The 21,874-nt window shown below is 32.2% G+C and overlaps 3 protein-coding genes across 3 annotated transcripts; 1 reads left to right on the forward strand and 2 right to left on the reverse strand.

Annotated features, from left to right (window-relative positions):
* Positions 1-6,677: 6,677 nt before the first annotated feature.
* LOC131599995 (probable inactive purple acid phosphatase 16) lies at positions 6,678-10,231 on the reverse strand. Its single transcript, XM_058872226.1, has 5 exons — positions 9,790-10,231; positions 9,459-9,671; positions 7,953-8,223; positions 7,599-7,767; positions 6,678-7,416 (listed from the first exon to the last, which is right to left on the reverse strand). The coding sequence occupies exons 1-5, from the start codon at positions 10,040-10,042 to the stop codon at positions 7,207-7,209; spliced, it is 1,116 nt and encodes a 371-aa protein (XP_058728209.1). The 5' UTR covers positions 10,043-10,231; the 3' UTR covers positions 6,678-7,206.
* Positions 10,232-12,786: 2,555 nt separating this feature from the next.
* On the forward strand, positions 12,787-16,724 carry LOC131595563 (U4/U6 small nuclear ribonucleoprotein PRP4-like protein). Its single transcript, XM_058867931.1, has 6 exons — positions 12,787-13,073; positions 13,667-14,570; positions 14,680-15,133; positions 15,236-15,433; positions 15,549-15,630; positions 16,447-16,724. Exons 2-6 carry the CDS (start codon positions 13,672-13,674, stop codon positions 16,536-16,538), a joined length of 1,725 nt encoding a protein of 574 aa, XP_058723914.1. The 5' UTR covers positions 12,787-13,073; positions 13,667-13,671; the 3' UTR covers positions 16,539-16,724.
* An 814-nt stretch (positions 16,725-17,538) lies between these two features.
* Positions 17,539-21,771, reverse strand: LOC131595564 (uncharacterized). The gene is made up of 11 exons (XM_058867932.1): positions 21,338-21,771; positions 19,841-19,928; positions 19,452-19,543; positions 19,232-19,350; positions 19,022-19,137; positions 18,820-18,947; positions 18,643-18,729; positions 18,294-18,354; positions 18,171-18,211; positions 17,972-18,092; positions 17,539-17,867 (listed from the first exon to the last, which is right to left on the reverse strand). Exons 1-11 carry the CDS (start codon positions 21,685-21,687, stop codon positions 17,808-17,810), a joined length of 1,263 nt encoding a protein of 420 aa, XP_058723915.1. The 5' UTR covers positions 21,688-21,771; the 3' UTR covers positions 17,539-17,807.
* Positions 21,772-21,874: the final 103 nt, after the last annotated feature.

Below are 21,874 nucleotides of genomic sequence, written 5' to 3' on the forward strand. Positions count from 1 at the left end.
AAAATATAATTTGAGAGAAAGAATATAGAATATAAATTAAATCACATTTATTTGAAAGATAAAGAATATAAATGGTTGAGATAAAAAAAGGGAATAATAAAAAATAATAATATAATAAATAGAATATAAATGGTTGAGATAAAAAGAGAAAGAATATAAATGATTGAGATAAAAAAGGGAATAATAAAAAATAATAATATAATAAATAGATAAACTAAATTGATGAAATAAGTTTTTAGTTATTATAATTTAATGTGATGAAAAATTTATTTACTAATCAATTAATCAATTTAATAATAATGAATTGAAATGTCAAATTGTTTTTGAGGTGAATGTGGATTAAAGAAAAGGAGTATAAGTGGTTGAGATAAAAAAAAGAAAATATAAAATGGGAGTGTAAGTAGCTGAGATAAAACAAGGAATATATAATGGCTCCATTAAATAATAAATTAATTTAGATAGTTTTTTTGATAAAATAACGTTTTAAAATTTTCATATTTTTAATACAACAATTTTAAGAATATCTAAATTTTAAATTGTTACTTACATTAAATATATAATATTTTTTAATATCAAAGTTTTTTTTAAATATGTTGTTAAAAATAATTAAGTTAAGAATATCAAAAATTTAAAGTGTTACTTACATTAAATATATAATATTTTTTAATATCAAAGTTTTTTTTAAATATGTTTTTAAAAATAATTAAGTTAAGAATATCAAAATTTTAAAGTGTTACATACATTAAATATATAATATTTTTTAATATCAAAGTTTTTTTTAAATATGTTGTTAAAAATAATTAAATGATTTTAAATATTCAGTTATTTATAAAATATAATTTGAGAGAAAGAATATAGAATATAAATTAAATCGTGATTTTAAATATTGAGCTATTTGTAAAATATAAATGGAATATAAATGGTTGAGATAAAAAAGAGAAAGAATATAAATGATTAATTAAATAAAAATAATAATATAATTAATTAAATTGATGAAATTGATTTTTAATTATTATAATTTAATGGGATGAAAAATTTATTTACTAATCAATTAATCAATTTAATAATAATGAATTGATATGTCAATTTTTTAGGAGGTGAACCGGGTTAAAGAAAATGAGTATAAATGATTGAGATAAAAAAAGGGAATATAGAATGGGAGTGTGAGTAGTTGAGATAAAAAAGGGAATATAGAATGGGAGTGTGAGTAGTTGAAATAAAAAAGAGAATATAGAATGGGAGTGTGAGTAGTTGAAATAAAAAAGAGAATATAGAATGGCTCATTGAGAATGGTTGACAATTTATTATAATTTATAATTATAATTAATAATTAATTATGAAATCACATATTCACATTTATTGGAAAGAGAATAAGTGGTTGAGGAAAAAAAGGAAATATTGGAACAGCAAACGTATTTTTGTTCTATTGAATAAATGTGGTTAAGATAAAAAAAGATATTGCAAATATTTAGGCGCTTAAAATGGTACTCCCTCCGGTCTCAATTATAAGCAAACATTTAATTTTTTAGATTCATTCAACAATCAATGTATTTAGTCTAATAATAGACTAAATACATTGATTGTTGAATGAATCTAAAAATTAAATTTTTGCTTATAAATGAGACCAGAGGGAGTACATAGTATTGTGTTTTAATATATTAAGGATGTGGTTAAGATAAAAAAAATATTGCAAATATTAAGTAAATAGGTTTAGGCGGAAATTGATTGAATTTAGGCGCTTAAAATGGTACATAGGATTGTGTTTTAATATATTAAGGATATGGACATCTTGGCTCCACTGTCTACTAGGCGATATTTTCGAAAAGATTTTTCTTTGATTTTGAATTATGTTCCAGTTATGCGTAATTTATTTCAGAAAGATTTATTTCATTCAAAATCTACATGATTTATTTTAAAAATATTTCGTGTGAAAATAATTATTTGATTACAAAATCTGCATGCAAAAAGATTTAAGTCGCTGAATATTAGATATGCTTTGAAATCAATATTTAATTTGCTGAAGTTTAGATTTGTTATGATTTTTTTTATCCTAATGGATTTTTTTAGTTGGGTTATGATCTCTATACAAAGAGATCGATTCCCCGTGTGGATTAACAAAAGAGATTTGTTCTTTTTATAGATCAGAGAATAAACATATTTAAAAAATTTAATTATTCAAGTTTTGTGGTGTGTTTTGTTTCTGTAACTACTTCCCTGTCATACTAATACTTATGAGAGAGATAGGATTTTTAATTTGTATTCATAAAGTTTGTCACATCCATAATATTCCATAATATTTCAAAATTATTGAAATTTTAAATTAAAATTCACGGATAATATTAGAAAATCATCATTCAAGTAAAAAATAGCACTAAGAAATAGAAATATTTTCAATGCAAAATAAAATATTTTCAATGCAATATTTATCAACGCCAATTAAATTTATTCATAGACAAATGAAGAGATCTTTGGGTGGCATACATGTTTTGACTTTATCAATATTCTTAGTAGCATACATACATATTGTAGTTGATTTCTATATGCAAATTTTGGTCCCAATTTTTGTGTGGTACTTGATGTTAGCATGTTTTTGACTCGGGACTTTAGAATTTTAGCGCAAGCCTGCTTAATAGGGGTCCATACATAAACACGAGATACTAATAAGGTGACTTTATAGCTGTTTTTGGTGCCCTCTAGTAAATTTCAATCAAACATTTTTTATTTCTTTTCCACAATTTGTCTATGAAATTAAAAAGGAAAAAAAAGTGACTTTTGTGCTGTTTTAATGTCCCAACAACAAAGTGACTTTTGCTTATCTATGTAACCTGCTGAGTTGTGCGTTTCTTTGTACCGGGACAGTTCTCAACTGAACCATTACTTTTTTAAAATGCAATTCTTCGTTCGTAGTTAAAGTTCATCAATTATATATCTTTTCATAATAACAATAATATCTTGCAACTTATTTTAGACTATTTGTATGTAGTAAAGTTAGATGGAGGTCTCTAAATTAAGATCATTTGGCTATAATAAATCTATGCTGATCATAGTTTGGTTGGTAGGTTATTACTTTCTCAAACATGATATAATCATAGATTTGGTAATCATATTTGCCTCATGTAATTAAAGTATATGCATAAAATAAAATAGATGAAAATGTATGGTCAATCAAATCATAATTATATTTAAAAAAATCTCTACTAAAGTAAATATAGGATCTGTTTATTTCAGTTTTTTTATAAAAATGATTTTTATATTATAATCTATTTTTATGTAAAAGAAATTTATAAATAAACATTTTTAAAAGTTTAAAATGAAAACTTAATTTGAATTATTCTATCCTTTAAAAATTAATTGTATGAACTCTTTAGATTGTCATTTCATTACAAATTATTTACATTAAAAAAAATGTCATTTAAGTAATTAAGTAATATTTACTTTTCCATTCTCATCTCCTATTATTAGGGTTGTTCGCGGACAAGTTTGATTCAATTTTGAGAAAATATAATATCCAAACCGATCAAAAAAATATGGATTGGTTTGGATTGAATCTTTTATATTTTTTCGATAAAATCCAAACTGAACAAAACTAAAAAACAACGGAGTGGATTGATCGGATACATTAAAAATAAATGTGCAAAAATATTTTAAAAATATATCTAATATATATCAACTAATTTTTATAATAATATAAAATTCTTAATTTTTTTTCTTCATATAGGTTGTGAATGTCACAAATGATGTTTTATTTTTTTTTTCTTCTTGGTGGTAATTATTATGTCATTGTTATACTAGATGATTATTCTCGCTATACATGGACAATTTTTCTATCTCATAAAAATGATGTGTTTGTTTTTTTTGGAAATTATTCAAAGTGATCATAGAGGTGAATTTTAAAATGTGGAATTTGAAAAAAATTGTATTGAGAATGACATAAAACATACATTGTCTTCTCCATAAAATCCTCCATAAAGCAGGGTTGTGGAACGGAAAATAGATCTTTTAGAGACTTAGCAAGGACGATGTTCAACGAAACCAACCTTCTTAAATATTTCTTAGTTGATGTAGTCGGCACCGCTTTCTATGCAATGAATTGTGTCTTGAAAGGCAATTCCAAAGTTAACTCCATATGAAATATACAAAGTAAGGAAGCCTAAGATTTATCATCTTCATCTCTTTGGATACAAGTGTGTTGTCCATAATAACGAGACGGATAACCTTGATAAATTCAACGCCAAAGCTGATAAAGGTCTCTTTCTAGGATATTCCACTAGTGGTAAAAAATTTCTCACTTCTAAAAAACAAACGATTTATGTAAAAGAATAAATACATGTTACATTTGATGAAACTAAACCCAAGTATCTAGAGGTAGAAATCTTTGATTTTGTAAATATTCTAGAGAAAAATCTCTTACCAAACAAATACTCAAATAAAGACAATGACAAAATTCAAAATGAAGACAAAAACAAAGACCAAGTCAATGAGACAAATAAATATAATCATCAAAAACTATTTAAAGAATAGAGAGCAACAAGAGATCATCTCATCCTAAACATAATATGGGACATTTAAAATGGGGTAACCATACGACACTTCCTTAACAAGAGGGGACATCCAAAACATAATATTGTGGCCTTTGTTTCTCAAATTGAGCCAATGGACGTTAATGAAGCTCTCATTGATGAACATTAATTTCTTGATATGAAAGAAGAGTTAAATCAATTTGAGAGAAATAATCTTGAGAGCTTATTCCCAAATGTAGGACTAATGTAGTGATTGAAACTAAGCGGGTCTTTTGCAACAAACTAGATGAAAATGGCAATATTTTAAGAAGTAAAGAAAGACTTATTGCAAGAGGATACTATAAACATGAATGCATATATTTGTATAACACATGTGCACATGTAACTAGATTAGAGGTCATAAAAATGCTTTCAATTTTATCTTGCATCAGAAATTTCAAACTCTTCTAAATGGACGTAAAGAGTGATCTTTAAACGGTTACATCCAAGAGTAAGAATATTTTTAAGCGATTATTAGGAAGAATTTTTCTTCTCCTAATAATGTCTTCCAACGTTTGATTTATATGTGCGTTGAAGCAAGTTTTAGCTTGAAGACAATTTTCAAAGTCGAAAGGATGAAACAAGATTGTTTATTAAAACAATTTGAACATGAGATTATATTTTAGGATCTATGTGCTTGTCGATATAATAAATGCAACAATCTATTGTTGACCTATTTGATTTTGATGATGATAATAATGAGAGCTGAAATCTTCATTTGATGTGATGATCAAGTTGTGGTGCTTGGAGATCAAATGTCAAAGCTTATATATGATGGACAACACCTAAAGTCAAGAGACATTCAGTGGAATCCCTTATAATCTTAGTCAAACAATCTTTCTGATGATGGTACCTATCAAGAAGAGCTTTTAAGCCTCAATATATAGAAGAGGCCAAGTCCTAGATGAAGTGATGAATCGTGGATGTATCAAGCAAAAGATCTTGAATCACCAAAGTTGTGAAAGAGAGGAAGCGTGAAAGTTCGTCTTGTCCGTGTTGAATGATCTGTGTATGCAAAGGTATAAGATTAACTCTTGGATTACTAAGGTAAATCACACATACTTTTCAAATGATCGCAAAGCCCATCTGATTTTGTTAAAACTACTGGAACTATTCTATGCCTAACTAGTGGATTAGAGACTCATTATAATCAATTGAAAGGGTTTTTTACATGGCATAATTATTAGCCCATTAGGGTTAATCAATTATCATTTTTGTAACCCTAATAATCGATTAGAGAAAGACATAATCAATTAGTGACAACGCCATTTAAAAACATTCCATATTTGAATCACGCAATATGTTATTTGATATGCATAATCAATTATGAGCATTAAAAAGTTTATGGATTCTTTCCATTTTGAGTCACACTTTGTCTTATAAATAGATGGTCCATTTCCCGTTTCATCAACACCAAAAAATATATTTTGAATAATCTTTCTCCACTCTCTTCTCTTTCTATATTTCTTCTTCACTTTTGCCTTAGTGCTTTGAGAGTGAAATTTATCTGTAAGATATTAGCTTCTGGTATGGAGGTAATTTTGTAATATCTCTTGTGAGATCTTGTGTTTGGTTTTGAGATAAATCAAGATAAAAAAGCTTTTGTTTGGTTTGTGACGATTTCCGTCAAAATATCACGTTTGGTTCATGAGCTTAGTCTGTTGTAGAAGCTCTCATTTGAATCGAGAGATTATTCATTAAAATCTCCACTTGGTTCATGAGTTGCAACTGGTGTAAAAGCTCTCATCTGGTTTGGGTTTAGCTTTGTACAAAATCTCTAGTTTGGTTTGGAGGGTAGCCGTTATTAAAACTTGTGTTTGGTTTGGAGGATAGCCATTGTAAAACTTCAAACTGTTTGTAAGGAGACTCGTGTGCAAAATCTTTGAAAAGTTTACATCATAGTGGAAACTCTCAAGAAGAAATTTTTAGAAAAATGAATAGATTAAATAGTTAGGTTGGACCTCTATAAATCTCTAATGCATGTTCCCTTATCTTTATACATTTCAATCATTTATTTAGTTCAATAGCATGCCACGTGGGAAGAACTAGAGAATATGAGTCAACTTTCCAAGCTTCAAACTTGAGAACAAGAATGTGTTAAATGGGAATGATATTGTATTGAGACAAATTAAAGAAACAAGTCTAGAAGATGCTAGGTCACCAAGTGAGGAGCTGAGAGATCCACATGAGAAGCATGAAGAAAACTCTATTAGGATTCAATCCAGAGTAATAGAGTGTTGCAAAAGCAATAGAGCACGCAACACAAACATCACCAAGAAAGAAGGATTTCCTTACACCATAAGTACACCTGGTGGCATATGTGGATTTGACTGAACAAACAAGTTTTTGAGTAAGGATTCCAACTTACAACCAGTCTATCCTATATCATCCAAAATTTTGCCAAGGCCAGTAAAATGGGTTTTTTTGCTCAATTTTTATATAAATTTTTTAATAGACCACAGTCTAACACGATCCTAAAATCATTCATCAGTTACAATTCTCAACAACTTTTTGCTCTTGACACCCTTGTATTATTGTCAAGTTATGACAGTTGCAACTTGCAACTAAGTATTTTGCCAGGTTTCACGCATATGTCATTGATCTTATATAGGCATTGGCTAAACTTGCAGCAATTAACTTTCAAGTCTCAGCTCAAGACAACTTCACTGTGCACATTGCCATCCTCCATCTTTATCCAAGATCGTAGAGAAAAGGGCTTGTGAGTTATCTCTAAAATTCGAGCTCCTCTACGCCAATCACCATATCCTCCATAGCCAGTGTGCCTAGCATAGCATAACCATAGTTTCTTGTATGGGCAGCACCAATCCAATCCATGGTTGTGTCCAACAAATATTGCCTGTCATTAACAAAAACGAAACACCTTAATTGATAAACCTATCCCGTTGACACCTTTTGTCACAAAATCTAAAAATAAAACAGCCACAAACTTAAGTAATAATCAAACAAGAGGAACACATAATTTTATGGATATATTTTGATAATCATTTTACAAATATAGTATGGTGGCTTTGGCCTTACCTTGACAGAGGTTCTTTTCACAAGAAGATCCATGATCCCCGTTTCAGCTTCTTGAGCTGCAACTTTTTCCTTGTTGATAGAACCAACGCAAGGCTTTCGTATGCCAAACTTCGGAGCCACAGCCTTATAGGCCTTACTTGGTATATGCCAGAAAATAATCTCAGGAACCCTGCCTTACACAATATATTGTTAGCAATATGCTAAAAATGAAGGGAACAAAATAAGAAAGAAACTTTGATCAACTATTTTCAAGAAAATTACTCTCATCGAATATAAATGTAATGATTCCTTTATAATGGATATGTTTATCTTGAGAGTAAGGTTTTATTTTTATGTAATGCTTTCTTAGTCTACCTAGAGTCAGGGTTAATTTCTTTAGCTTTCTGCAGAAACCATTCTGCCTGGCCACTAGATATGACTTCTGGATAAGAACCACCACCAGAATCTAGGAAGTAGAGGAAAGCCACCGGTGATTGCAAATCATCTGGTGCAGAAACCTGAAGGACATAATTTGATACACTGGGCCAAAGGCTTTTTGGACCATATCTAGAAAATGATGCATTGTGCTTGATCTCATTTTTCATCAGCTCCAATCTTCCTGTTCCTCTGAAGCTACATTCTTCCCCTGAAATTTATCAAATATGTTTGATCTCATGAAAAAGAGTGTGAGAGACTACAAGCACAAGTTGAATAAAACTTAAATAATGGATAATGAAACCAAAATGATAATCAGAAGAATGTATTAAAGAAGTCTATCTGAAAAGAACTAAAACAAAAAATAAAGTGGAATCAAAATGTCGCGATATTTGAAAATTGGTGCAGTGAACAATGATAGCAACTAAGTGCCTCTTTCACTGAATAAATCTTCCTATTCTTGACCCTTTGTTTATTTTGTTTGCCACTAAAAGTATGTTTGGATTGACTTAATTGGCTTATCTACTGGCATAAACATTAGTGAGACTGTTGGGAGAGCTTATGGAAATAGCCTATGAGATTTTTATAAGTTGCTTTTAGCTTATTTCCATAAGCTTATCAAAATAGCTTATGAAAACATGTTTTATTTTATCTTTTGTTATATAAATAACTAATACATAAACACTTGTATGATAAACACATATGCTATAAAGTGTTTAATTAAATTGTTTACTCAAACAAGGTCTAACTTCTTAAATGTCTCCCAAGCTCATTCTCATCTAACTCCACTATCTCTGCTATAATTGTCTGGAGTTATACTTACATAAAATTAAGTGTGTGTCATTTAACGATTGACTACAAATTCAAACACAAAATAAGACCATTTCAACCTCTCTGACTTCATCTGATATCTTTGACAATCATTTGCAACTGAGCCAGTAATAGTCTTCCATAAAGGCTTAATTTTGGAGATAATTACAAAGGATATTTGTCTGCCAACAATACTTACAAGTTACATCTTCTATGTTATTGCCTTATGGAGCTCAAAATGGGGATGATGATATATAATTTGTCAATGAACTAGGAAATAATTAAGTTGTTTCAAACAATAAATTCAATAACATTCAAAGAAACCTTTACAATCCAACAGAAAAGCGACAACTAACACTCAGAAATGATTTAAAGAAAAGTTATGAACAACAACAATCAAGCTTTATCTTACTATGTGAAATCGGGTAAATGGATCAAATTCAACCATAATATTTTATCCAATACTATGTTCCTATCCAATTCGTTAATCTCGAGATCTTTTTAAATAGTTTCTTTTATCGTTTTCCTAAATCTTTCTGGTATCTTTAGTTATCTGACTTCTCTCCATCTGATATACTCTCCTTACAACATAGTCAGTATTCTATCTACAAATAAATGTATTCATAGAAAAATTACCTGAGGATTGAGAACAGTGAATTGGAGGAATTCCAGGAGCAGAAAACCAGTCTAATGGCCACTGAAACGAAGCATCATCATGGTTTCCAAATACACTTGCCCACGGTATACCCCTATTTCTTGCCGGCGAGGTAGCTTGATCCCAATACAAACTTGCATTTCCAATCATTATATTGTTAGCCGTAACAACATCTCCAAGATATATCACAAAATCTGCCATACAATCAGTTTAACATCATTTACTTTGAAGATCACACCACTACCTACCACTAGCTAGTAACTAGAAATAAAACCTATAAGACATCATGTTGATTGTTGATCATCTTCTGACCTGGAGTTTCATCGTCGAGCACGTTATTCATCACCTGGATAGAGTTTACATCTTGAAGTGGTCCCCAATTCGTCCACGAGTTTTCTCCGAAATGCAGGTCCGCAAACAGTGCAACCTTTAACGGTGCACCTGCTCGCATCGTAACCTGCCTCGATGGCTGGTTGTGATGACAGGATGACGACTGGACTGTGGAGAATAGAGAGATAAGCAGTAAGGGTAAAACCGTCTTCCATGGGGTTCTGGTAGTTTCCATATTAATTCACGTGTTGTGAGGAATGAAGATGAAAATTGATACGGAACAGATTCAACTAAAACACTTCAAATATTTTGGTACATTATAAGCACCACTGCATTTTTTGGATTCTGCAACTACAGTGTGAGTTTGGAGAGAAGAGGAAAGTCACATACAGTAAAGGATAGGAACCGAACAAAAAGAAAATGTAATGTTTTAAAAATCACCTTTGCAAAAATCTGAACAAATTTATAGAATTTCCTGTAAATTAAGAAATATTAATTTTATATTAAACAAAATGAAAATTATAATAAACTGTTTCTTAAAAATATAACCATCGGCAAAAGATATGTCTTCATGTATATATTCTATGGCATCTTGAGAACGCCCATGCAATGGCATATTCCTTCCTAGGAATATTCACAGGGTAAATAATATTTTGGAGGTCTAGGGTAAATAATGAAAATGACCTTTAAATGCTTCAATATTTTATTGAATTGATATAATAATATGAAAGAAAGTCGAACTAATTAAAATAATTATAAGACCTTTAAAAATACTCTGGAGACTCGACTAACTCTTGTTTAAAAATCTTTTAAGTCTATTAATTTAATTTATATATATATTTAAACATAATGATTTAATTAAAAGTAATATTAATTTTATTAAAAAATTTATATGATTATAAAATAACACAAAATATTATATCTTTCTATATAAAAATAATAATAAATTACATAAAACTAAAATAATAATTAACAACACTTAGAATTACATTATAAAGAAATAGTTATTGAATTTGGCTCTGTCTGTATTGTAAGAGTAGGTTTTGAACCGCTCCAACAAAGTTAAATCCCTTTCACATAATGCAACTCGCTATATAATATACAACTAGTTTATTTTTATTTTTTAAAGTCCATACACAAAAATGAGGCCCAGTATTTTTAAAGGCCTTGAGTTGTGGGCCTGGTTACCCTGGTCCAGGGTCGGCCCTGAATATTCATTAATTAAAATTTTATTAAATTGTTTTAGCAGTATATTATATCTTATATGTAATAAAAGACAAAGAAAAGGAAGATAACTATCTAACCCATAATTATAAATAATTTTTAAAAATATTCTTCGTATTTATGTCATCTCTATCTCTATTGTCACCATTGCATATTCTCCACTCCCAATATTCTTCATTTTGTCTTTTTCTTTTTATATAAATATTATACTCATACTAATCAATAATAAAACGGTAGCTGAAAAAGAAAATAGATAAACTTGAAGTTGATGTGAGAGATCTCATTCAAGTTTTAGATTCTCCTACTAACATGACAAATACACACGATGAAAGTTCTTCATCACTATAAAATAAAATTATAATATATTTGCGAGCATCCTAAATAGAAGCACCCTCACACTAGAATGATATCACCTTAATGATGACCTACGAATTTGTCATCGGCAATTAGTATGGGTAAAGTTGCTAATAAGGGTGAGAATATGTCAAACTAATTAATGGGGGATTACGGTGTAACCTACACAAGTTCGGGTCAAGCCAAGTTTTTTTCAAATAAAAAACGTTTATTGCATTTTTAAAAGTCTATTTAGCTAAAAAGACTAGGTTCCAAGCTATACAAAAAGCCTTTTAAGCCTAGTAGGCTGACCTATGAATAGTTTAATTATTCATCTACAATCACCATAAAACATAATGCTTCTCAAAGGAAGAAACGACATATCTTAAACCATGTAGATCATCACACCCTCATAAAACATAGCGCTTAACTCACCTCAATACCCTCTTAGAAGCTTATGCCTAAGCCCATCATTCATCTACAAAGTCGTTTGCCTCACATGAGCAGAACTTCTAAAACAATCGTAGAACACCATACAGAGCTTCTCGCCGCTGTCAGCAAACCCTAACCATCATACAACGTAATATACCTACTAAGACCTCTGAGTCTTCCTGTTCTTGTAGGGGAACGCACACATGTATTTTTTGACTAGTATAGTGGTGCCCGTAATAGGTACCCAGTAAAACTAACCTGGACCACACCCTCTTCATCACTAGTACAATATTTATTTTATTTAGTTAATTCTCACATTTAAAATATTGTGTTTATATTTCGTTAATGATGGTGGAAAATATTTTATGGGTTAATAGTCATTTTTTAATGCCATATAAGCGAGCTTTGAAAATAACTTCGATAAACAAATCAAGATTTCATCCTTAATATTTCAAGATTCTTTGATTTTAGACCTTCATTAAACCAAATCAACAAAATGATTGACATGACATATACATGTTGTCTTATTTTGTAATTTTTTTTAATTACACGTGGCATTTACCCACAGTAACTTATGTAATGACTTAATTACTAACTTTTCAACTTCAATACACTCAAACGTAATTGTTAACTTTTCAGCTTCGGTACTCTTTTCTCCTTTTTCATCTCTATTTCAGCCCCTACAACTCAAACCCTACATTTTTAGCTACTTCATCTTCAATACCATTATGTCTTACATAGATGTATCTTTGATAAATTACTTTTATTGATTCAAGGTCTTGTTTAGTAATGTGTAGAACTTTAATGCGTCCAAAGATATAACTCTGAAATTTGAAGGTATAGATGTATTTTCCCATAATGCACTAGAAAAACATGGGTGCATTAAGAAATTCTCTAAAAAAGTAAAAATAGACTCTTGTTTTAAATTAGGCCCAATTTCAAAGCCCAATAAAATCTCAGCTGAAGAAAAAAAATTAAAAAAATTTGTCGTTGTCTTTTCCATCTTCACGACACAGAGAGTGAGACTCAGTTAACTGAAGAGGGAAAAACATTTGTTCTTACCCAAATACAAATTCACAACCTAGAGAAATTAAACGAGGAAAGGAATTCGGTGAACAGGTGACTCAGATCTTGAGCGTTCTCGAGGGAAGAAAATCCCCATGTCTCGAGGCTCATGCGCAACACAGAAGATATAGCTAGAAGATAACCAAGTGATTTTCAAGGTTGATCGGGGAGGAACAATAAACCAGAAGAATCTAGTTAGAAGTTAGTTTGAGGTGAACATTCTCAATTTTTTTTTGTGTACTTTTATATATTGCCTGTAAACTGTTCGATAAATGTTCTTCGTGCTTGTTTGCCCCTAAATGTGAAAATAATGTGAGTTAGTTGCTTGTTCTAGCTAGCTGTGTTAGGATAATAAACGTGCTTGCTCTAGCTAGCTGTGTTAAGTATCACTAAGAATTTTATGTCATTAGTATAAGTTTATATTTTACCCTCATAAAGTGATGGTAGATGGCTCTCACAAACTTCAGTCATTGTGTAGTTTAGTTTATCCATTAATTTGATATTTAATCGTGAAATGTGTATAGTAATTTATGATGTACATCTAGTTGGATTTTTCACAATGCTACTTAGGGTTTTCCATTCCTTTATGCATTTTTTCGCTTTTATACTGTGGTTGTTTCAACATATTGCAAACTAACTACTACTTGTAATTTTTTTGTTTTTAATTAGTGCACTATAGCTTATTGTTAGTGCGTTTTATGTGCTTACATGACTGGAGTTGGATTTTAATGTGGATTAGTTGAAAATACAACTGTTTGATTTTAAAAATTTTCAACTTTTCTTTAATTACTTGTATATTGGCTAGGAATCATGGATGTGGAGATGGAAAATTCAACATTGAGTGTTACTGGTGAATCATCTATACCTGGCTCTGATGTTCAAGAACAAAACCCTGTATCTTCTGCTCAACCAACTTTGCCCCAGCCAACTCAACCTGTTATTCCACCAGTTATTTCTCCTGTCGTGCCTCCTCTTGCTCCAATTCCTGTGGTTCCTTCCTCTCTTGTGCGGCCGCTGGCACCACTCCCAGTCCGGCCACCGGTTATTAAACCACCAGTGCCACAAAATGGCGACGTTGGGTCTAGTGATTCTGAGTCAGATGGTGATGATGGAGATACCAGAATAAATAAGGGTACTGGCGAGTATGAGATATCAGAAGAGAGTAGACTGGTGAGGGAGCGACAGGAGAAAGCGATGCAAGACCTCATGATGAGAAGACGCGCTGCTGCTCTTGCTGTTCCCACGAATGACATGGCAGTGAGGGCCCGTCTTCGACATCTTGGTGAGCCGATTACTCTCTTTGGCGAGAGGGAGATGGAGAGACGGGATAGGTTGCGGATGATTATGGCCAAGCTGGATGCCGATGGTCAGCTGGAGAAGCTAACGAAAGCTCTTGAGGATGAAGAGGCCGCAACTTCTGCTCCAAAAGATGAGGCTGAGGATGATCTGCAGTATCCTTTTTACACTGAAGGCTCAAAGTCTCTCCTCGATGCAAGGATTGATATTGCTAAATATTCTTTAGTAAGGGCTGCATTGCGTATTCAACGTGCCCAGAGAAGAAGAGATGATCCGGATGAAGATGTGGACGCGGAGATGGATTGGACATTGAAGCAGGCTGCAAATTTGAATCTTGAATTCAGTGAAATCGGAGATGATCGACCACTTACAGGTTGCTCGTTCTCCCGGGATGGAAAAGGGCTTGCTACTTGGTATGTTCTTTTTGCAATTTGGGCAGCTTAAGGTTTAATTCTTCATCTTATTTACCTTGTGAAACCATTATAGTCTGTCTAATCTTCTAATGTCATTTTTCTTTTCTAGTTCTCTAACTGGGGCTTCCAAGTTGTGGAGCATGCCTAATGTAAAAAAAGTTTCTACCTTCAAGGGGCACACCGAGCGTGCTACTGATGTTGCTTATTCTCCTGTGCACAATCATTTAGCTACTGCCTCTGCCGACCGGACAGCAAAGTATTGGAATGATCAAGGATCTCTTTTGAGAACATTTGAGGGTCATCTTGATCGTCTTGCACGCATTGCCTTCCATCCATCAGGGAAATACTTGGGCACTGCTAGCTTTGACAAGACATGGAGATTATGGGACATTGAAACAGGAGAGGAGCTTCTTCTACAAGAAGGCCATAGTAGAAGTGTATATAATTTAGCTTTTCATCATGATGGATCGTTAGCCGCGTCTTGTGGACTGGATGCTCTTGCTCGTGTATGGGACCTTCGAACTGGAAGAAGTGTTCTTGCACTAGAAGGTCATGTCAAACCGGTATGCAATCAAAGATCACCCCTTCTCTTTCTATCCGTTTCTTTCTATCTGTTTTTACATGCAAATTTTGTCAGGTTGACCATTTTTTAACTTCATTTGAAGGTTCTTGGCGTCAGTTTTTCTCCTAATGGATATCATTTAGCCACTGGTGGTGAAGATAACACTTGTCGCATTTGGGATTTAAGGAAGAAGAAATCCTTGTACACCATTCCTGCTCACTCTAATTTAATATCGCAAGTAAAATTCGAGCCACAAGAGGGTTACTTTTTGGTAACTGCATCGTATGACATGACAGCTAAGGTTTACCTCCTATTTGTTTCTACCTTAAATAACAATGTATTCTTGGAAATAAATTTCAAGATTATTTTGTGTTTTACTTTCATTTCAGAAAACTTATTTTATACGTTGACTCCAGGTTTGGTCGGGCCGGGACTTTAAGCCTGTGAAGACACTATCAGGGCATGAAGCAAAAGTTACTTCTCTGGATGTCCTTGGAGGTAGAATTTATTTTTGTCTTATAAAGGGATTATATTCGTTGCACTGATTGAAATACCCATTTTGCTTATTTGTGTTACTGTTTCATTTTGTGGTTGATGTGTCTGTTTGACAGCACCTATGCTCTGTTCTCCATCATAAATGATAAATTAAAAGTTGTCTAGATGTCTGAAATGTTAATGAATATTTCATGATAGTTTGTTATGATTAAGTAACAATGCAAATGATGCGTGCAAAAGAGTTTTTATGAGGTGCACAATGTAAACTTATGTAAGTAAAATTGTTTGAAACTCAAATGAAAACCTAGTTTCCTTGCTTTTCACATTGAAAGGAAACCAAGAGTGGTGGTTTTTTGTTCCTTTACTTTTAATATTTCATCAAATGCTGAAAGTTTGTGATTTTATTTTCAATTTACATGACCTTCCCATATGGCATATAAGCTTGAACCTAGAGTTTTGTATGGAGATGCAAACCTTGAGAATTTTTAGAAACATTATCATTACAAAAGGAAACTAACCCAGCTAATGTGCCAAGATTATGAACATATGTACTATGTCATCGGCTGTTTGGCTTGGGACTTGTTTTTTTCTTATGGGCAAATTTGTGTGGCTTCGAAGGTCTTCATCCCTTCTGGAGGATGATACATTGAGCCTTTAATATTAAGCAGCATGTTTCTTGTTACACAGTATAAAAGCTTCATACAATAATCCTGTAATTTGTTAATTACTCGGCAATTAGCATGGTTAGTTTGTGTCAATATTATTCTTGGTTGTATAATGGATTGTTCTGATTTTGGCATGTCTTGTTATTTTATGCAGATGGTGGGTATATAGTTACTGTCTCCCATGATCGCACCATAAAGCTGTGGTCTAGCGGCACTACTAGTGAGCAAGCTATGGATGTTGACTAAGCTATTTTGGATGATGAGATATACAATTTGTATAAGGACCCCGATGATAGGAATTAGGTTTATCATTTTTGTTAGAAACAAAAGCTTAGTTCGATTCCCTAGCTTGGATTTTGAATGATTATAATTTTGTAGTTTATGATATTGGAAATATGTTATTGCTTGTTGTATCACATGAGTTTGATTCAATTTTGTGACATAGGTTGAGACCGGATATAATGCTATATTCTTTGTCACTTGATGCAGCCTTAGTAAATTGGTCTTTTATTTATTGTTTTTATGTTGCATGCATCCTGTACTTCTGCTTTGTTTATTTTTATTTTATATAAATACATATTTCACTTGCCTAACATTTGTTTGATGTGATCATTAGTGACACACTACAGTATACCAATCCAGTACTTGTCTATTATTTGGTTTGAATTTCTTAAAGACCACATCCAAAATGAAAAGCACGCATGCACCAGTGGATAATTTATCATATATGACTTGAGAATAAGTATTGTAACATCCCAAAAATATCAACTCACTATCACAATTTTAATATAAGACAATGCCTCATATTTTGGTCTCAGAAAAAAAACCCTTGCATAAACACAAGTTTTTATCATTTGTTGGTGTAGAAAGGTAATTTATACACTAACTCAACATAATATTGATTAAATTGCGAAGAAATCTCAACTGTTCTCGTATATTTTGAAATAGTTGGAACAATTGAACATTTGTCTCTTTTCATTTTCTTCAAAACTAATGTCCTCAAACTTGGAAGCAGTAAAACAAACTTGGATTACTTGCTAAAAATCGGCACATAGATTGAACTATTTTGTAAAACATATATCTGTTATAAAAAATTTTCATGAGATTTTTAGTTGTATTTAGTCTTGGTGTAATATATTGAAATTGTATAATAAATCAAGAACCTTGTGCTGTTAAGTAAATCGTAAATAGTTTGATAAGTTTTCCAAACCTGATTAAAGTGCCTTTTTTTGCATCGATGCATCGATGAACCATAAAGTAAATAATATTAGGGCGTATTACAAGAGTCATCATCACATAAAATAGAAGTTAACTTGTAGTGAAGGGATGAAATATAAACTGTAAGGTTATTTGACATCTCCAGACATGTGTGTATTAGTTGAAGTTGATATTTGGCATGCAACATTCAAGTAGCAAAAGAAATTCCTATATCCAATTACACTAAAAATGTTTTTTCTACAAAAATGATTATACAACAATTCAGCCTCTCAGGTGATTCTCATCAGGCTTGGTTTTTCATTTGTACCAACCAGCAAGGAAATACCTCAGCAGGAAACAGAAACCGCATGCAATACCCTGATCAAAACATGTAATAAAGAATCCGAGTTCAGCTAAGAAATTAGTCATATTGATAAACCAAAATGGTAAACAATAAATAAACAAGAGATGGGAATCATCACCTGGAAAATAAGAAGATATACACAAAGTGCTTTCTCGGATTTCGGCCCTAAACTTCTTAAAAAGAAGTTAACAAGTGTTCCGTCATTTGTTCCGGTCAGTAGTCCAGTGTGAGGGTCAAACCTGGATGAATTGGTGGATCACACATGAGGTTTCAACTAAACAACAAGTACATGCAAGATGCATGAAATAAACACCTACCTCGGAAGACGATGGCGAGGACATGGAATGTAGCCAGAAAGCTGGAGGGAAATGAATTCTTTGTCAGACAATATATTCAAAAGAGTTTTAATTTACAAAAAAAAGATTCTGTTTGAGTCAAACCTGTGGTAGTGACAAGAGAAAGTTCAAAACTTGAGGCAGGAAGAAAATCAAGAGTGTTTCGCTGAAACAAAAAAATCAAATGAGCTATTATTACTAGGCAACCATTAATCATAGTAATACAGGCTCATAAATCCCAATGGAACAGTGTACCAATTTATCATATACAGCTAAAGTGGTAGGTTTTTGCATAAAATGCTGCAAAAGTACTTACTCTAAGTGAAATGGAAAAATCCATGTGAAACCAGAAATTAGAAAATTGATTCACAAGTTTTAACTCGATAAGCATAGAAAACACACATAAAAGTAAAAAGCTAAATTAATACTTTTGTTAGATGAAGCAAGGGTATACCTAAAATGGCCTAAAATACCAACCACAGCCATAGTCATCCCAGCAAAGTATGTATACGTATCACCAACAAAAACTGAAGAAGGATACCTAGAACGAGAACAACAATAGCTGTTAACAGACTACTCCCGGTCATGTGAAAAATAGGTTTTAAACAAAATGATATAAACTATTCAATACCAATTGTAAGAAAGTAAAGCCAAAGAGGTAGCCAGCAACGGCTGCACTAAGTAAATGGAGAATGCATGTGCTAGTTTATATTCAGGGTCTTTTGACGCTCCAATTTGCATAATATTGTGTATCAGAATCTGCAAATCCACAGTACAAATCATTTGTATGACTAAAGTATATTGTATTTACTTTTACAAGCTTTTCGACTTACAGCATATGTGATAACCACCGTCTGTCCAACTTCAAGGCCGTTTAATCCAGCATGTATATTGATCGAATTTGTGCAGAAAACAGCCAATAGCCCCATGTATAGTTTATATATCCATCCTGTGTGTCATTAGAAAACGTCGAGATAGTGAGATTTTACCGTGAATAGTATTTTTTTTCAGGTGTCATTTGCGTAAAGGTATTGAAAGCTTACCAAGATCCAAAATCTCTATGCCAATGTGTGGTACAAGTGGTTTTGGTATAATTATAGTTGTGTGTCCAGCATATGCCATTAACAAAGGAAGTGCGGCAATTGATGGTAGTAGTAATTTTCTGTTCTTTTACATTGACATAAAATCAAAAGAGAAACTATTCTAACATTAGTTGGCATAAACAAATTTTGGAGGAAAATAATGAAAACTTTGTATACTCACACTCTCCAAGGGACATCAAGGACATCATCGACGAATCCAAGCAATGTCATGAAACAGATGCATGCTAAAGCAGCATTGTACTCAACAAGCCACTGAAAAATCATAGTTGGTGATATATTTAAATGCTCAATTATTTGATTGATATCATTCCAAAGATGTTAGTATGGTATTGAGCATGGCTTTAAATTGTGGTATTTAACTGCAATTGCAAGCGGAATACAAATAAATAATTTTGAGGCCTCTGTAATGGCATCACAACCTCAACTTTGACCGTATCCGCCGCATTTTGCGGCACTATAAAAGTTTGCAGCATAAGCACAACCACAATTTAAAACTATGATACTGTGTAGTCAGATTAACATACTTGTAAGTTACAATTATATACTTACATTTGAATCTGCTGTGAAGTTGAAATACTGAAATAAGATTGTCACAACCAAGAAGACAATACCAACAACTATACCCAATGATTCAGGTCTGCAGAGGAAAATGTACCGCAGTCAAAACATAGAACCAAAAATTTATTTAGCCGAATAGAATTCTACTTCTTCCTATGCATGCATGACATGCATAAACCAAATAAATAAAACCAAACTAGAGTTTTGTTTTCTAATTTAACGTTTTAGCAGCAATTCCATAACCTTCACTAATGAAGATTAATAATGTTTCGCTTACCCTCTTCAATTAAAACTTTTTTTTAATCAAAGAGGGGAAGAGATTATAGAAATTACAGAAACTAATCGGGGGAAAGAGATACCACTATAATCATCATCTAAAACCTATAATCATGTAAAACCCGCATAACCTCTTGCAGAGGATGAGCATACTCTAGATTCACACTATCAGTACTGCATCCTAAATTGACAAGAGTAAACGTGAGAAATTTTGATACTCTAATTTAACTCTATCCGGATATCACCAGCTTTAGGGGAGTGTTAAAAACAAAAATTCATTTATGTTTCACTTTCCAAGACCTCTTTAATCCTCCAGTTACTAATTAGTTTAAATTCATTGTATAGCAAGTAGAACCGGATAAATGTATCTTAGGAAGTAATGCTATCTTAAATACTCCCTTGTAAGCACGTTGTTGGGTGTTGAGCGATTCAAGCACATTAAAAAAATTGTCTCAACGGATCTTGAACGAGAGGCTCTGACACTAAGGGAAAAACAGAGATAATTTTTCTAAATGTGCTTGAATTACTTAGAACCCAACAACATGCTTTCTTAATTCATATACATGGTAATTGGTAACTATAATGATAGCAAATGAAAGGTGCAATTCACAAGGGAGCATTTAAGCTAGCACTACTTCCTAAGATAGTTTAAACTTGTTCTACTTGCTATACAACGAAATTAAACTAATTGGAAAATGTTGTTCTACTTGCTATACAACGAAATTAAACTAATTGGAAAATGGAGAAACAAAGAGGTCTAGGAAAATGAAACATTAAATAGTTTTTGTTCCACGTAGGAGTGTTTTTCAGATCGAAAGAGATTGAGAGTGGGAGGATAGCGGCTTTAAAGATGGTGAGATTCGACAATTTTGAGCCAGAAAGTATGAGGTTTTTGGCAAGAGAAATTGTGATTCTTAGAAGACTTGATCATCCAAATATCATTAATCTGGAGGGTTTAATTATTTCTAGATTGTCTTGTAGTATCTACTTTCTATTTGAGTACATGGAGCATGATGTGGCAGACAGGGCTATTGTCTAAACCAGAAATCAACTTTACTGAATCACAAGTAAATCCAACCAAAATGCAGAATTCTCAATACATTGATAGCAAAAACAAAACACAGCAAAGCAAACACATGATTATGAAAAGAAAAGAAAAACCCAGATTTTAAAATCAAAATAAACAAAACGTAAAATTGTAGAAAGACTCACACTTTAATATTTCCCTGAGGAGTACCCTTCTTGTTAATATCAAATCCAAAGAGATTCCGTTTGAGAACATATCTAGAAGCAACAGGGATCATTCTAACTGTAGCAAAGAAAGCGGAGAGACTGAGTCCAGCATTGATGATGATGGATCTTCGAAGGTGGGAATCGATGGTGAAATGGAAGAAAATGAGATAGAAGTACGGGATGGAAAAGAGAGATAGTTTGAGGAGGAAACCCCATTTGGGAGGTGCAATTGGAGGGTCGATTTGTTGTTGTTGGGGTTTGGGGAGTGTGGTTTGTTTGGGATCGGAAGAGGGTTCAGGGGTAGTGATGAGTCTCTTTCGTGCTCCCATGGTTGTGTTTGTTTTTGTTCTTCGGAGGTTAGTTGGTTTCTTTCTGGGTGTGTAACCTTAAACTGTGTTTTTGTTGGGAATTCGTCACACAACTAATGGGATGTTGCCAATTCATCAAAAGAAGCCACCATGGCATTTTTTACTTTTTCCTTTTTTAAAAACTTATTTCAACCGTTTTTTTTTTTTT

The sequence above is a fragment of the Vicia villosa genome, linkage group LG4 (assembly GCF_029867415.1).
Source record: "Vicia villosa cultivar HV-30 ecotype Madison, WI linkage group LG4, Vvil1.0, whole genome shotgun sequence".
In the NCBI taxonomy this organism is placed as follows: domain Eukaryota; kingdom Viridiplantae; phylum Streptophyta; class Magnoliopsida; order Fabales; family Fabaceae; genus Vicia; species Vicia villosa.

Coding starts and splice junctions, on each gene's coding strand:
- LOC131595563 (XM_058867931.1), top strand. CDS start 13,672: ATGGATGTGGAGATGGAAAATTCAACATTGAGTGTTACTGGTGAATCA. Junction 15,134..15,235: donor TAGAAGGTCATGTCAAACCG/GTATGCAATCAA, acceptor CTTCATTTGAAG/GTTCTTGGCGTCAGTTTTTC. Junction 15,631..16,446: donor TTCTCTGGATGTCCTTGGAG/GTAGAATTTATT, acceptor TATTTTATGCAG/ATGGTGGGTATATAGTTACT.
- LOC131599995 (XM_058872226.1), bottom strand. CDS start 10,042: ATGGAAACTACCAGAACCCCATGGAAGACGGTTTTACCCTTACTGCTT. Junction 9,672..9,789: donor GCTCGACGATGAAACTCCAG/GTCAGAAGATGA, acceptor ATTGTATGGCAG/ATTTTGTGATATATCTTGGA. Junction 8,224..9,458: donor TCACTGTTCTCAATCCTCAG/GTAATTTTTCTA, acceptor GATAAATTTCAG/GGGAAGAATGTAGCTTCAGA.
- LOC131595564 (XM_058867932.1), bottom strand. CDS start 21,687: ATGGGAGCACGAAAGAGACTCATCACTACCCCTGAACCCTCTTCCGAT. Junction 18,948..19,021: donor CGGTGGTTATCACATATGCT/GTAAGTCGAAAA, acceptor GTGGATTTGCAG/ATTCTGATACACAATATTAT. Junction 18,212..18,293: donor TTCTCTTGTCACTACCACAG/GTTTGACTCAAA, acceptor ATTTCCCTCCAG/CTTTCTGGCTACATTCCATG.